The sequence below is a fragment of the Neovison vison genome, chromosome 1, assembly GCF_020171115.1.
Source record: "Neovison vison isolate M4711 chromosome 1, ASM_NN_V1, whole genome shotgun sequence".
NCBI lineage: Eukaryota > Metazoa > Chordata > Mammalia > Carnivora > Mustelidae > Neogale > Neogale vison.
Genome location: NC_058091.1, coordinates 236,590,823 through 236,607,611, shown reverse-complemented (window position 1 = coordinate 236,607,611; position 16,789 = coordinate 236,590,823). Strand labels below are relative to the sequence as shown.

General features: G+C 39.4%; 1 protein-coding gene across 3 annotated transcripts in view; it reads left to right on the top strand.

The window, feature by feature from the left end:
* Positions 1-16,789, top strand: part of ARHGAP26 (Rho GTPase activating protein 26) — a 443,705-nt gene that overhangs the window by 244,748 nt on the left and 182,168 nt on the right. For all 3 annotated transcript variants that reach the window (XM_044225350.1, XM_044225370.1, XM_044225360.1), the window contains exons 13-14: positions 5,848-5,913; positions 10,194-10,268. In XM_044225350.1, the coding sequence (XP_044081285.1) occupies positions 5,848-5,913; positions 10,194-10,268 (141 nt within the window). The remainder of the gene's footprint in view (positions 1-5,847; positions 5,914-10,193; positions 10,269-16,789) is intronic.

The window sequence follows — 16,789 nt, the reverse complement described above, 5'->3', positions numbered from 1 at the left end:
CTTCTGTGCTAAGTCCCTCCAAGCTCACTAAGCATCAGCCCAACTCTCAGTCTTCTTGTGTTCTCCACAGAACTTGGAGAAAATAGGTTTGTGTGACCTTCTTCTAAAAGGAGACAAACAAGGCTTCAAAACTGGAATGAAAATTAAGTTGGTGGTACATTTCTAACTTGCCAGGTTAACCTGGGTATTTGGTATGAGCTCTGTTGACAGTCATCATATGAAAGCTGTTTGGGCTGTCTTGTGCAGAATCCTGGGCAGAGTTGAAGTTGAGGCTGAGGATGGAAGAGAAGCCAATTCAGGCCTTAGCTGCAAGACAGTGGATGACAGGTGTAGGAGCTACTGGTCCTGCACCACCTCATTGCAAGTCAAATTAAGGGAATAATGCAAGTCTAGTAGATATTTAATGAGAGATTATTCCTGGAGATTACAAGGATACAGAAATTGCAAATAAATCCCTGACCTTTTCTGAGCCTTGGCTCAGTAAAAGAGCTGAATCACCTGCTTCAGGGGATTAAGGACAGCCTCGTCCATCTGGCAGGCTGCTCAGACTTTTTCTGTCATTAGCAAACTCTGTTCGGTGGTGATCATGTTCTAAACCTTTTAGTGGGAACTTGCTTTTCAGCAGAGGGATCTCAATTAACTTAGATTATGTACCTGCTGGGCAGAGATCAGAACTAATGATCTCTAGTTATGTATGCACTATAATCACTATTACATTAGTAGTACTCAGTACATGCTAAATAATAATGCAGTTGTTAATCATTAGTAACCTAATCATGACATCAGCGGGGAGTTCCAGTTGATGAGAATAGAAGTCAGACTTCTTTGTGTGTGTGAGCGTTCATGCTTGTGGGTGGCATAGCCTTAGAGACACAGAGAGAAACAGGGATGTGCCAGGGCAGCAGGCAATGTGATAATTGTTCAGTTGCTGCTTAGAGACTTAGAGCAATGATTGTTAAACTCTGTGTCATGAGTTCCTTGTTGGGAACTATTGTTTGATACGAATTCCATTTCTGAATACTGTGTTATCTGCCTCTAAAACTGTAATAATAACATCAGAATGCAGCTTGAACAACTAGAGGCTGACAGAGTTACCTTGAACTCTCTTTGACTTGGTAATATGTAAATGTGTTCTACTTTTGAACATAGACAACTAACATATACTAATACTGTGTTACATGTGTAATGTGTAATGCCCTTATATATAACATCTGTGTAAGATTTATTTCAAGAAAAGGAGTTAGCAGGTTTAAAACAAATGAAAGAACTTAGTAATGTTGGGAAAACCAAAGGAGAATTGCTAAGAGATTTTGGGAGGTGGGGGCAGTTTGCTTTGCTAATTTCTAAAAGAAGTATGCTGAGTGAAATAAGTCAAGCAGAGAGAGTCAGTTATCATATGGTTTCACTTATTTGTGGAGCATAACAAATAGCATGGTGGACATGGGGAGTTAGGAGAAGGGAGCTGGGGGAAATTGGAAGGGGAGGTGAACCATGAGAGACTATGGACTCTGAAAAACAATCTGAGGGGTGTTAAGTGGTGGGGGGGTGGGAGGTTGGGGGAACCAGGTGGTGGGTATTAGAGAGGGCACGGATTGCATGGAGCACTAGGTGTGGTACAAAAACAATGAATACTGTTATGCTGAACATAAATTTTAAAAAAGTTAAAAAAAAAGAAAATGAAAACACTAATTCAATAAGATATATATACTCCTATCTATATGGCAGCATTATTTACAATAACAAAATTGTGGAAGCAAGAAAAAAATAAAAGAAGTAATGGTAATTAATGTAGGTTAATGGAATTTAGTTTTTTTCTGGATATACGTGGAAGGTTCCATTTCATTCTTTTCCACTAGCTATTACTTACCTAGGAAAGGATCTTGCTTCTTAGAGTCAAACACAGAAAGGTTCAAGAACTCAGTTGGACTTGCAGGTCTTTCTCTGGCTCTGCCCATCTGCTAGTTATGCTGATGTCTTTATGAGCAGGTATCTTTTGGACACTGGGGTTGTCACTGTCAGCTGCCAGGTTATTTCAACTTTCCAAAACTTTTACCACTGTTTATGAGGAAAAGGGAGCAAAATAGTTTTTGTCCAAGATAGATGTTGATCAATGCATAGAACAAGATCAGGTTGCAAATGTACTCTTAGAGCATCCAAGTTTGGAATCAGTCCTAGTAGTGCCCCAGAGGAAAGTGCAAAATGGTGGTTCTTTCGCTCCTGAACTTTTCTGACTATCACCCCTGTGCATAAATTATGTTGATCACCTCTCAAAAGAAGAACTAGAAAGCTTCAACTGACTATTGAATCACATTGTGAATGTTTTGGAAACCTCAAGTACAAAAAATAATTTCCCTCTGACAAATAGTTTCCAGTAGACTCTATTCTGATTACTGTATAAAGGAATGAATATCCTCCCCTGCACATGAAAGGATGCCCAACATCATTAGTCACTAGGGAAATGCAAATCAAAACCACAGTGAGATACCACTTCACGCCCACTAAAAAAGCTATAATAAAAAAGACAATGACAAATATCGGGGAGGATGTGGAGAAATAGGAACCCTTATACAATGCTGGTGAGAACACACAGTGGTGCAGCACTTTGGGAAGCAACTTGACAGTTCCTCAAAAAGTTCAGCATAGAGTTACCATTTAATCCAGCTGTTCCATTTGTAGGTATATACTGAAGTGAACATAGATGTCCACACAAAGACTTGTACACAGATGTTCCTACCTGCATTTCACAACCAGAAAGTAGAAACAACAATCAATGAATGGATAAATGACAGGTGGTATATCCAGACAGTAGAATATTACTTACTCATAAAAGGGAATGAAATATTGATGCTGCAACATACATGACTCAAATGAAACAGTATACCAAGTGAAAGAAACTAGACACAAAAAACTATGGGAGTATATGATTCTTTTTATATGACTTGCCTAAAATGGGCAAGTCTTTAGAGACAGAAAACAGATGACTTTTTTAAGGAAATGATAGAAGGCAGGGGATAGGGTGTGAATGCTAATGTGTATGTACTTTTATGTGGAAGAAAAGGAAAATGTTATAGAATCAAATAATGGTGTCTGATTCCTAACTTTGTAAGTGTACTAGAAACCAATGACTTTTGAGCTTTAAATGGGTGTATGTTAGGGTATGTGAATTATATCTCAGTAAAACTCTTATTTTAGGGGAGCCTGGGTGGCTCAGTGGATTAAGCCTCTGCCTTAGGCTCAGGTCATGATCTCAGGGTCCTGGAATGGAGCCCTGCATCCGGCTCTCTGCTCAGCGGGGAGCCTGATTCCCCCTCTTTCTTTCTGCCTGCCTCTCTGCCTACTTGTGATCTCTCTCTGTCAAATAAATAGATAAAAATCATAAAAAAAAACCAACCTCTTATTTTAGATAATCTTTACCTAGATTTTAACAGGTGTTTGGCCTGTGTATCATAGTTTGTTATTAAATTTGGGAAACATCTATGGCACGAGTTGATTGAGTTTCATTTGGGACAATGATTTCAATCTGACTTGCAGCTTGGAGTCAGAAAGCTCTGTATTACATGATTTGCAGAGTCAATACTTGGTTTATGTTAGAAAAAGCACGAGAGTAAGTTAGTAAACTCCTTATAGCTTTAAGAGAATAAGAGCAGTGGTTTGTATAGCAGGTAGTCTTCAGGAAGAAATATACTGTTTTCCTCATTTCTGGTACTTTACTGACTATCCTAGAGGTCAAATGTGTTTACATTAAATATCAGTAAGTGGTAAGTGTGTATGTAAGAATAAGACTTATTTTGTTTCTTTTGAAAAGAGAATTCTCAATAAATCAGAATTCCTTTTTAGTTTGAGGAATTCAATGATTTTCTTAAGGAATTTTATCTTCATTGAATGTAAGTTCACTCATATGCATAAAGAATTAGAGCAAGGTGCACCCCTGTGTTTACTGAAACATTATTTATGGTAGCCAAATTACGGAAGCAGCCCAAGTGTCCATCGATAGAGTAACAGGTAAAGAAGATATGGCATATATGTATATGTATATATATACACACACACACATAACACAATGGAATATTATATGGCCATAAAAGGAATGAAATCTTGACATTTGCAGCAACATGGATGAAACTAGAGAGTAAAATGCTAAGGCACATAGGTCAGAGAAAGACAAATACCATATGGTTTCACTGATGTGGAATTTAAGAAACAAAGGATAAAAAAAAAGGAAAGACAAAAAAAAAAAAAAAACCCAGACTCTCAACTATAGGGAACACACTCATGGTTACCAGAGGAGAGGTGGGTGGGATTTGGGGATGGGTGAAAAAGGTGATGGGGATTAAGGAGTGCCCTTGTCATGGTGAGCACTGGCTAATGTGTGGAAATGTTGAATCACTACATTGTACACCTGAAACTGATAACACACTGTATGTTAACTACACCAGAATTAAAACAGAAAACTTAAAAAAAAATTTTTTTGAGAAAGGTTCTGTTTGGATTAGATCAAAGAGTGAGTTCAGGTTCTGTGCAGTTCTCTTATTTTTACAAGTTTATTTCTTGCCCAGGATGATGACAAATTATTTAAAAACACTTCCCTTCCTACTTTCCACCATTCTCTTCTCCACTGTGACCCATGAGTTTGTAGAATGTCTTGCCCTGATGTCCCAAGGTGCTCAAAAAGTGAACTTGTTCTTAACGATTACCATCCACATCTTTTCACTGGGTAATCAAAGCCTGGAAATGAATCTTGGTGGGTTCCCAGTCTCACTGCCAGGTTAGAAATTGGTTCTGTGCTGTGGAAAATGTTGCTGCTATGTGATCATTAATTTTCTGGGTCACTTTAGTGGGGTTTGTAGCTGTTGGAGAACTCTAACTACTTGCTGACTGATAACTCACAGGCTGGCTCTATTGCCTTATCCTTACTCATCAGATAACTTCTGTGTTCTGGGCTGCTTTTCTTTTCCTCTAGGTCACTTTTCGTCACTTTTCTTTTTACCATTTTTTCCTTCTTTTCTAATCACCTGAACAGGATTGGCTTCTGTCTTTAATTCAGGGTCATATTTAGGACAGTTAGGTCTTCACAGGCTCAAGAGTGAGTCTCCCACCTATTAGCTCTGCAGCTTTGGTCAAGACATTTAGCTTTGCCAAATCTCAGTTGTTTGATCTGTAATATGGAGCTAATGATAGTATCAGCCTAGAGGATTTGTGAGGATTAACTGAGATAATCTAAGTAAAGCACTTACCTAACATTTATTGTGCCACTTAGTTTATGCTCTTTGAAGGAGACCAAGAAGCAGTTAGTCCTGCCATTCCTGACAATAACAGGACAAGTGATTTAAAGGATGCCTACTTATTCTTTTGGTAAAGTTCACATCACCCTGTGCTACAGTGTCTTCAGCTATACATAGAGGATAACCTAGCAAAGTAACCATGAGAAATAAATGAGGTAATATAAACAAAGCAGTTAGAACTGTACCTGGTACATGATAGTCTCTCAGTGAATGCCAGCTGATTTTTTAAAAAATCTTTTTTTTTTTTTTTAAAGATTTTATTTATTTACTTGACAGAGAGAGATCACAAGCAGGCGGAGAGGCAGGCGGAGAGGCAGGCAGAGAGAGAGGAGGAAGCAGGCTCCTGGCTGAGCAGAGAGCCCAATGTGGGGCTCGATCCCAGGACCCTGAGATCATGACCCGAGCCGAAGGCAGTGGCTTAACCCACTGAGCCACCCAGGCGCTCCTAAAAATAATTTTTATCTGTGGCCATACCATGGGACTGATTGATCCTGGGTCTGTCAGAGCTTGTGTGAGGTTGGTGTGCATGGCCAGCAACTTGACTGCCCTTCTCTTCCTCTTTCAGCTGCACAGTTGGACAGCATTGGCTTCAGCATAATCAGGAAATGCATCCACGCTGTGGAAACCAGAGGTAAAGTCATTCAACAGATGGCATTGTTCTCAGTGAAGGTCATGCATCTGGTGAGGCGTCAGACCTGCTACCTGTTTCCCGATTTTAAGTGACTCATTAACTCCCCAAGTGCCATTGTTGGTGTGTTTCCAACAGTTGTGTTGCTCTGAAGCAGGCACTCTCAGCTGATTTGGTGTCATCAACCTCTTTGGCTGATTGGTAGAATGTTTTAAAGGCATACATGTCAAATACATAGGATAATAAGGAGTCTAATTACTGGAATTCAGTTGTGATGTAATAGTACATGTATTTCTTTATTATCACTTTAAATAATAAGAAATAGATATGGGCCTGATAACTGGCATAACTTGGAAATGCAGTTGACCCTTGAATAATGTGAGAGTTTGAGGTTCTGACCCCCTATCCTCCTGTGCAGTTGAAAATCTGCATATAATTTTTTGACTCCCCTGCGAACAACTACTAACAGCTTTCTGTTGACCAGAAGCCTGACAAATAACATAAACAATCAATTAATACATGTTTTTGTATGTTACATGCATTATATACTGTAATACTACAATAAAGTAAGCTAGAGAAAAGAAAATGGTAAAAGATCATAAAGCACATTTATAGTACTGTACTGTGTTTATTGAAAAAAATCATTGTGTAAGTAGACCTGTGTATTTCAAATCTGTGATGATCAAGGGTTAACTGTCTTGATATTTCAAGATGTCTGTAAAAGTCACAATGTGTTATGAAAACAACTGATTTCTGAACAAGTCACAGGTATTGACAACACTGTGATTTATTGCTTATATCATAATGGAAGGAAATGTTTAATTTCAGCAACAAGGTCATAAAAGCGAAGGTATAATTGTTTTCCTGCCTAAGTTCATTGACACTCTGAATTCTCTAGTGGACTCCTGGGGTCTGTGGATGGCAGGGTAAGAACCACGCTTTGAAAAGCCAGTCCCTGGTTACTATCCAGGTGGGGAAAAGGGGTCAGGCCCCTGGTTTTCTGTAGCAGTGCTGTAGCCAGGCCCTGCCTGTTGTGCCTGGGTCTGTAGGAGCAGGACTTTGAGAACCAGGGAAGCTGAATCATCCCAGTGGTCTCCATTCCCTCCTCAGATGTTGCCCCAAAGGAGATTTCTCAGTTACTGCAGTTGGGAACTTTGAGTGCTCTGGTCTTTGGGACGCCTGAGAAAAGCTGTTACTCTCTTTGCTGTGGATTTAGTTTGAACCATTTTAAAAGATGTGAGTCTTAGTATTCCACAGCCTCTCAACCTACTAGTCTTTTTCACTTGATTGAAAGAAGTTTTATCTTTTAAAGCAAGATCCATAACTCTATTAGTTAAGAAACATAAATATCTTTATAAGGCCAATAGAGCATTGAATAGAGAGGGGTGAAAAAAATCTTAACTGTATAAGCCACTCTTCTTACCCAGTCAGAAAGTGTTCTTTCCAAAGTAGTTATTTTAATGTGTGCTAAGATTTTTTAAATGTTTGCTTATTTCTGTTATACCTTCCTTAAATAAAGAGTTAAGGCAGCTTTCAAAAAGAAGTGAATAACAGCCAGAGAATATAAAGTAGGAATAGGTGAGATTTCTGGGAATTGATCTGGAGGAAATAAGGACACAGTCAGGTTGAGCCACAAAGCTGTTTACACAATGGTGTTAAAGTGAAAAGTAGAAACTGGTCAAATGTTTTAAAAATTAGTTGAATCACCAGTGGTACATCCATGCAGTAAAAAGCTATGAATCACTAAAACTGTAGGAAAATACATTTATTGATATGCAGAGTTTTCATTATTACATATTAAGTGAAAAATGAAAGTTATGAAACAGCCTGCACATTATGAACCCATTCTGGGAGATCCGCATATGCACCGGTATCCTCATGTTGTCAGTGGGCCTTTCAGCTTTTCTTTCTGTCTTCCTTTGATTTATCTACCTGCCTTAACTGCAGTTTCTAAATTTTTAAGCTGTCTGTTACTAAGATAGTTTTCAACAGGTTTTTAAATTTTCTGTTCATTCTAAGAGGAAAGAATGAGGAGTAAGAGATACAGGGTCAACAAAAGTAGAGGCATACTAAAAATGCAGCCAAAAGTAAGTTCAAAACAAAGATCTTCTCCCCTCCATTGTGAAATTCATCCACTTGCCCGAGGTGGGCCACCTGTTTGTCTGTGTTCTCAGTGGCCAAACCAATAGGGAAATGTAATTATTTAAAACCCTTCACAGAGTCTGTGATAAATGCAGACCAGTGGCTCAGGAGGACAGCTTTTTATGATATAAAGCCAGAAAATATACATAGTAAGTAGTAGAGGAAGAACAAGGTCACCAGCGGTTTGGTGTCCTACCCTCTGCCTCTTTGTCCCTTCCTGCTCTAAAAGGAAGATGAAAATGATAGGTTTTAACTTGGGGGAAAGTTTTCATTTGACACAAAAAGGAAAAGAGGGCAATGTGAGTTAAATGCCATTTTAGCATAAATACTTGAAGGAAGTGGTTATTTTCCTACTGGAATGCATGTATGCATATCCATTATTTGTGGTGACCAGAGGTGAACAGACCTCCCATATTTTCTAGGGTTTGCTAATCATCATCCAGCAAGAGACAGGATTGTATCCAGTCCAGGAAAGGTCAAAGACAGAAGAAGTAGAGACACTTCAGAAAGGACAAGCCCTTTAAGCCACAACATTACTGAATAATGGTTCTGCTATTGAACAGCTTGGGACCCATCCCTTAGTTTTAGACCACAGTGTCCTAGTCCCCAAGCCATGGAGGCTGATGCACATGCTTTTACAGATCCTTTTTAGCTATAAAATCCTATCATTCTAGACCACTTCTTTTTATTCCTTAATTCTACATAGACCTGGTTGGAGACATTGTAGAATCAGGCTTTCCCCAAATTTCTTCCAGGAAATTTTGTTTTGTTCGCAAAGTAGTGGCCCTGGAGTATATCTATTTTATGCATTATGTCATTATTGCGTGCTGATCTAGGTAGGGAAGCTATAATGGTAAAGAAGACAGAATCACTGTACAAAGAGGTTATTCCATAGTTGTAGGGAGAATAACAAAGAAGAAACTAAAAAAGAAAGAGAATTTCACATATTATTACTTAACTACAAAGAAAAGAGGGTAGGGGACCCACCAGTACGGTTGGTCATGGGATGCCCTAGGTTGAAGAGGTTGCATTTCAGTTGAGACCTGAATGATAAAAAAATCTGGGAGAGGCATGTTCCAGGGGAAGGAAACAGCTGTGCAGAGGCTGTGATTTGGGAGCACAAGCGTGGTGTGTTGGAGAAATAGGAAGGCCAGTGTAGCTAGAGCAGAGTGAAAGTGGTTGATGATGCAGACGTGGGCCAATGCTTAATCCTTCAGGGCCTTGTGGGCCACAGTAAATTTTGATTGTGGTCTAAATACAACAGGAAGCCATTGGAAGGTTTTGAGTAAAGAGAGGATTTGAGCTGATATATACTTAAAGAAGCTCATTTTAGTTGCTGGTTGGAAAATGGACATCAGGATAATAAGATGGGAAGCAGGCGATCACTTAGTTGAGAGGTATCAGGTTTGGTGGGCCTAGTGCTAAACAGAAAAATCATTTCCAATCACTTGGTCTCAAAGGTCCCTTTTTGTAAATGGTATAGTGGTGATCTAATCCTTGCTTAACTTAAATGAAAAAACCACTGAGGTGGCTTAGTTTTTGTTTTTTTGGGTGTTTGGAGGTAATTCTCTTCTACTTCAGCTGCACATTTACTTGGGTTGAATGAAGGTAGTTTTCATTTTTCTTCATAAAGAATGTTTACATGACAAATAAATGGATTTCCTCATTTCTAAGTCTTGGTGAACATTGTCCAAAATTAAAAATCCTTTCACACCTCTATATTTTTATTCTGTATTTGCAAATAGATTGTAAAGCATTTATTCTTTCCTATATTTATATCATGTCAGTTTTGGCTTTTTAAATTAAAAAATTGGTTTAATGTAACTTATTTAGAAGTATATGTTTGGCATCTTTTAAATCTCTTCAGAGGCTGCATGTGGCAAGAGAAGAGGAAGGTTGCTTTCCTCGCTGTTGACTGAACTGAACTAACACAAGGGCTGAAGTGTGCAGCACACCCGTGAAATCTTAGACAGCTGCACCAAATCCCACTCCTTTGCTAAGAGCAGAGCTGAGTGACAAGGGACTTTAATTAGAGTGGGTTTTAGAAGGACGGAGAAAATGAAAAAAGTGCATCTGGCTGGGTTGGCTTGACTTGTGTTCTGACATGCCTCTAATTAAATCATCACTGTTTCTCTTCTCAGGGATCAATGAGCAAGGGCTCTACCGAATCGTGGGGGTCAATTCCAGAGTGCAGAAGCTACTCAGTGTCCTGATGGGTGAGTGCAGCAGTGACTGTGCCAGGCAGGTCCCAATGGGGTCCAGGGGGTCGCTCTGAAAAGTCACTAGTTCTGTGAGTATGAGCAGCCTCTTGGGAAGGAATTGGGTGTCCAAGCGGGAACGCCCAGAAATCAGCTGTCCCACTCACCAGTTTTTATGGCTGTAGGCATTACTGGAAGAGATACTTAGTGGGACTGGACAAAACAAAACAAAACAAAAATGGCAGGGCCAGGGCACCACACCCTCTGTTTGTAGACTCAGCCGCTGCCAGCCCAAGTGGCGCTCAGTCACTCATGTGACCACCACACCCTACTCTGTCATTAATAGCTTATGACTCCATGGCCCTCTTTGGAGACAGGCATTTGGTGGGGCACACCCGATGCCCAAGGAAGGGGCATCCTTCTAGCTTGCAGAGCACTTCAGATGCCATGTTCCCTGTTATCAAAAAGGTGTCATGCGACTGCCTGATTACATGTATATAAGCAGACAATTCTTGTGATCCTCTTTGCATCTAGATTTCTACCTAGACACTGTTGTTTGAGGAACAGAACCTCCCCTACAGCTAGCTGACATAAATATAAAAGCACTATCTCCAAATGTGCGGTGTTTGAATCAAAACCCTATGAGTCAATGAGCCAATTTGCTTAGGCTGCAGATTTCCTATATTTTTAGATGAGAATGCAGTCAGCTTCAGTGAGTCACATGGATTTAAATGGCAAACAGATCAGATTTCACATATCAGTGGCTGTTACTCATCCCCATGGAAGCCCAGCCGTGCACTTGTAGAGACGGACTATCACTTAGGGTCCTTGCTCATTGTCTGGGCAGGGATACTTCTTTTTTTTTTTTTTCTTTTTCATTTATTTATTTTCAGCATAACAGTGTCACTATTTTTTCACCACACCCAGTGCTCCATGCAATCCATGCCCTCTATAATACCCACCATCTGGTACCCCGACCTCCCACCCCCCCCACCACTTCAAACCCCTCAGATTATTTTTCAGAGTCCATAGTCTCTCATGGTTCACCTCCCCTTCCAATTTACCCCAACCCCCTTCTCTCTTTGTTATATTTGTCGGGGTGTTTTTTGTTGTTTGTTTTGCCATCCAGTTTCCGAAAACAGTTTTCACAGGTAAAGAAATCTCCTCTCTCATGTTGTCCAGTATGACTCTTCTCTGTTTCTTTTTCTAGAGAGCTCCTTACTTCTTGTTTGCAAACCCTTTTCTATTGCTAGTCACAGTGACATATTTTGTTTGAAAGTATGATTATTTGTGAGGTACTCTTGCACTGAGAATCTGCTTCATGGTTCAAATTTGCAGTGTGGTTAGATTCTTAATAAATTAAACTTTTTATTTTGAGATAATTTTATGTCTGTATGCAGTTATAAGAAATAAAACATAGTTATATGTGCCTTTACCCACTGTCCTCCAGTAGTAACATCTTGCTACACTGTAGTAAGAGGTCATAACCAGGATATGAATACAGTCAAGATTCAGGACAGTGTCATCACCACGAGGGTCCATCTGCTTAGCCTCTCACCTCCTTCCCTGCCCCTGCCAACTCCTCATCTCTTGTGTATTTCTCTAATTTTGTCACTTCAAGATTATCTCAGTGGAATCATATCATATGTAATCTTTTTTGGATTGGTGCTTTTTTTTTTTCATTCAATATAATTCCCTTGAGATATTTTCAAGTTGTATCAATACTTTGTTCTTTTTTTATTGCTGAGTAGTATTACATAGCTTAACCATTCACCTGTTGAGGGACATCTGGGTTGTTTCCAATGTGGGTAAATTAGGAATAAAGCTGCTATAAATCCTTCTGTACAGGCTTTAAGTGTGAACATAAATTGGATTTTCCAGGATAAATTGCCCATAAGTTCAATTGCTGGGTTGTACAGTGACATGGTGAATTTTTAAGAAGTTGTAATGTATAGAAGAATTAAGATTTTAACAGGTATCAACCCTCGGTCTTTTATTTCATTTCTTTTTTTTTTTTAAGATTTTATTTATTTATTTGACAGAGAGATAGAAAGCACAAGTAAGCAGAGCGGCAGGCAGAGGGAGAGAAAGAAGTAGGCTCTCTTCTGAGCAGGGAGCCCAAGGCGAGGCTCAATCTCAGGACCCCAGAATCATGACCTGAGCTGAAGGCAGCCACTCAACCAACTGAGCCACCCAGGTGCTCCTCAGTCTTTCATTTCTGATCAGAGTTGCAAATGTTTGGAGTATGTCCTTGCCATAGCAGACTGCCAGGTGCTAGAGTAGAAACTTTAAAAAAGATTCAATCCTTGTGTGCAAAGAGTCTGGTAGGGAGAGATATGCATGCATGAGAATCGTGATGTAAAATAAGACTCTGGCACCCAGTACAAGCTGTATCTGGAAGATTGAGTAGTGAAGGAGAGAATAGGAATATAATTCAGATTCACGAAATGGGCAATAATAGCATGAGGGGCAGAAGGTAGGGTCAGTGATGGCTATAGTGGAAGGTACTAATTTATTATTAATATTATTTTAATATTTGAACGTGCTTGAGGCTTGATCAGGAGAGTTAAAACTGAAATGGTAAGATGGTCCCTTTTGTCAAAGAACTTGAATATTGTGCTAAGAAGTTTGTGAGAGTTTTACTTCCTACAGAAAAAGAAGAAGACACTATTAAGGGTTTGTAGTGGGGCACCTGAGTGGCTCAGTTGGTTAAGTTTCTGACTCTTGATTTCAGCTCAGACCATGATCTCAGGGACTTGAGACTGAGCCCTGTCATGCCCAGTGTGGAACCTACTTAAGAGTCTCTCTGTCCCTCTCCCTCTGCCCATCCCTACCTCCCAAAAAGTTTCTAAGTAGTGATGCTATATGTGTGAGGGCTCTTTTGCACACACAGTGTCAAGAAGACAATTCAAAACAATTTAAAGGGGGCGCCTAGGTGGCTTAGTTGGTTGAGTGACTGCCTTTGGCTCAGGTCATGATCCCGGACTTCCAGGATCGAGTCCTGCATCAGGCTCCCAGCTCCTTGGGGAGTCTGTTTCTCCCTCTGACCCTCTCCTCTCTCATGCTCTCTCTCACTCATTCTCTCTCAAATAAATAAATAAAATCTTAAAAAAATTTTAAAGGACAAATAAAATGCATTCATTTCCTCACACAACTGCTCTGTCCAAGATGGCAGAAGCATAGCAGGATGTGGTGGCTCCAGTGACAGAGGAACCTTTGTTGGAGCCTTTCCCACTCCTTTCTTCTGGTTTCTCATTATCTGTGATCTCTGCTTGTCTTGATATCAGCTGTTTCCTTTGTGAGACTGTCCCACATTGTTCCGCCTCAACAGTTTGTGAATCTTATGTCACTCAGTAGAGAGTATCTTTCTTGACAGTTCATGGGGGACTTTGGTCAGCATGGGGCCGTTCACATGATTCATTTCTAAATCTCAGGGCAGCCACATGACCTACAGCAGGTGGATCTGGATGGCCTGGATTCTGGACCTATCTCCGATGATGTTAGGGAAGTGTGGCGAGTGGAATAGGGAGGGGGTTAGTCCATAGAAACCTGTGGACTGAGCAGAATTAGTAAAAGATTATTGGAGGAGAGCTTTCCTGAAATAATGGCTGCTGGGAGATTAAAAGGGGAAAAACAATATGTCCAACACAGGTTTAACAAGATCTGACTAGTTTTAGAAGGGTAGCACTGGCAGCAATGGAGAACATGTATTTGATGTGGAGAGACATGGAGGAGGAAGACAGTTGCAATAATTAAGCAGTGTGTAGCTAACCAGGGCTGGACCAAGTAGATGCTCTGAAGTTAGGCAAAAATGTTCAAAATGATTGGAGAGAATCAACAGGACTTTGTAACCAACTGGATATTGGGTAGAGAGATTTCGAAGATGACAGATTATTATGTAAGGTGATACTAGTGAAAAGAAATATGATATTTTGGATGAGTTTACTAGAAAAAAGAACCAGTTTATGCTAAGCAAAGTGTGGTGTCAAAGGATCTTGTTTTAATCACTTCTCTTAGTGGCTCTCAAACAAAGTATTTGTCCTGTTCTCTTCCTCAATTTTCCTGGGGACAGACAAAATAATCATGAATATCTGCGAAATGTCATGAAAAACTAATAGCCGGCAGCTGAAAGTCACAAGGCCAGCTGCCTCTGCCAGGAGAGCATTACAGATAGACTAGCATCCAAAATGAAGCTCAACCAGAGCTGAGAGATGGCCACAGTCCAAGATCTCATCAAAAGTGGAGAATGGTATCGTGATTCTCATGACCAGTTAAGGTAACCTGTTTGGATCTTGGAACTGAGGAATCACCTCTTAGACCAGGAAGACTCCAGACCTGAAGGCAGACCCCTGTCTCTCTTCCCTTGTGTGAACATGCTGCCCTCTTCTTCAATTCCTGGTATTGGTACTAGGCTGGGTTAGCCTAGAGTGTAAAACAAATAAGGCTCCTACACTGCAAAACCTCTCACTGAGGTGGCTGGGCTGCGTGTGAACCATTCTTTCACTATTTCTTTATTCTGTATTGATTGGATGCCCTTTCAGGTGCTAGGCAATGTGTAGGATATGAACTATTTTTCAGAGCCTCTCACAAGTAAAAATATGAGTTTTTATTATTGAAAGTATGGATTAGAATTAAGTAAAACCAGAGACTTCCTTTGATCACTTTGAGTTTACTTTGTATGCTTTTAGTACATTAGAGGACTTGAGGTTGGAAGAGGAATCTTAAGAGCCAGTGCTTTGAGGGGTGCCTGGGTGGCTTATTTGGTTAAGTGTCTGCCTTTGGCTCAGGTCATGATCCCAGGGTCCTGGGATCATGTCCCGAGGCCCCTGTTGATCTCCCTACTCAGTGGGGAGCCTGCTTCTCCCTCTCCTTCTGACTGCCCCTCTGCTTGCTTGAGTGTACAAGCACTCTCTTTCTTTCCCTTTCTTTATTTCTTTCTTTGGGAGGAAAGAAGGAAGGAAGAAAGGAAGGAAAAGAAAGAAAATCTTAAAAAAAAAAAAAAAGAGCCAGTACTTTGAGAACTTTTTCCTTCTATTGATTAGAATTCCTTAAGGAACCTTGCTAGAATATGTTTTAGTACATGCTGTGTAGCCTGGTGCTAGTGTCCTACCAAGAGCTACTCTAAATCCCCTTCCTCCTAAGAGTGGGGGTTCTTAATCTGTGAAGAGTGAAAAGTTCTCAGGAACACTTGCAGATTTTTGGAAATAGTCTCTTCCATGTGTGTATTATTGTTTTTTCTGTCCCCTGAATGTTAAGATAAATTTTTCTAAATTTTAGCTCAACATTTTTTAATAAAAATCATCTATATGCTGATTTGTTCAGTATGTCTGTTTTCTCTTCCTGTACATCTCTGTATTTATTTTTAGATAACTTTATTTCTGGTCAAAGGCTGTTGAGTGATGATTATAGCAAATTTGGAGAAAGAAGGTAGAAAGAAGAAAATGAAAGTCTTGCAGACCGTAGATAACCTTTATTCTTTATTGACCATTTTATCATACCATTAAAATATATTCTGTAATATAAAATGTTTATAAAGGTGGAATCACACCGTGCATATATATTGCTTGTTAATAGGTTTTTTTTTTCATGTAACACGACAGTCTATTTTCTGATTTCATTCAAGTTCTTCTAGAGTGTGATTTTTTTTTTTTTGGCCGTGTATTGTGTAGATACAACTTTTTAATTAATCCCTTATTCTTGATTACATAAACTGATTGCAATTTCTCATCATTCTAGAAGGCACTCAGGCAAATGTCCCCATAGGGGATGCAGAGCTTAAAAGCATGCATTTTAGAGTTAGACAAGTTGCAGTTCCACTGCTTATCCTTTTGACTTTACACAAATCATTTAAACCTGTCTAGTCTTCTGTCTCATCATCTGTAATAATAACTCCTACTTAGGTAATAATGTGAGAATTAAATGAAAGATGCATGTGGGTTGCTGAGTCCAAAAGCCTCTACATGTTAGTAAATAAATGTTGGCTGTTGTTATTTTTAAGTTATATATTCATATTGAATGATTTTCCTAGGGTTTAAGATGTTGAATTGCTGGCCCAAGGTATGTACATGTTTTCAAGGCCCTTAACTGATTGCACAGATTTGCTATCAGCAGTTTGTAGAGTGCCCTGTACCTCACAGCCTTGCCATATACTTTATTACTTTTTTTATTTTGCATATAAATTACAAGTGTATTTTCAATGTATCTCTTTTTTATTTAACTTTGCATTTCTGTAGTTCTGAGTGAAGTTGGACATTCTCCCTATGTTTCTTACTGATTTATATTTCTTCTCTCCTAAATTGCCTGATTTTGTGTTCTTAGCCTATTTTTGTATTGGTACATTCATCTTCTGATGGTAATAATTTTTAGGATGTGGAGACTATATCATCAGTATTTTGTTGCATTTTGTCATTTATCTTGACCTTTATTTGTGGTACTTTTGCTTTGTTTTACGAATATTTTAAATTTTTATAATGTCCAGTCTTTTATGAAATCAGTCCTTTTCCTAGATGAATTATGCTTTAAAAGACCTTTTCCATCTA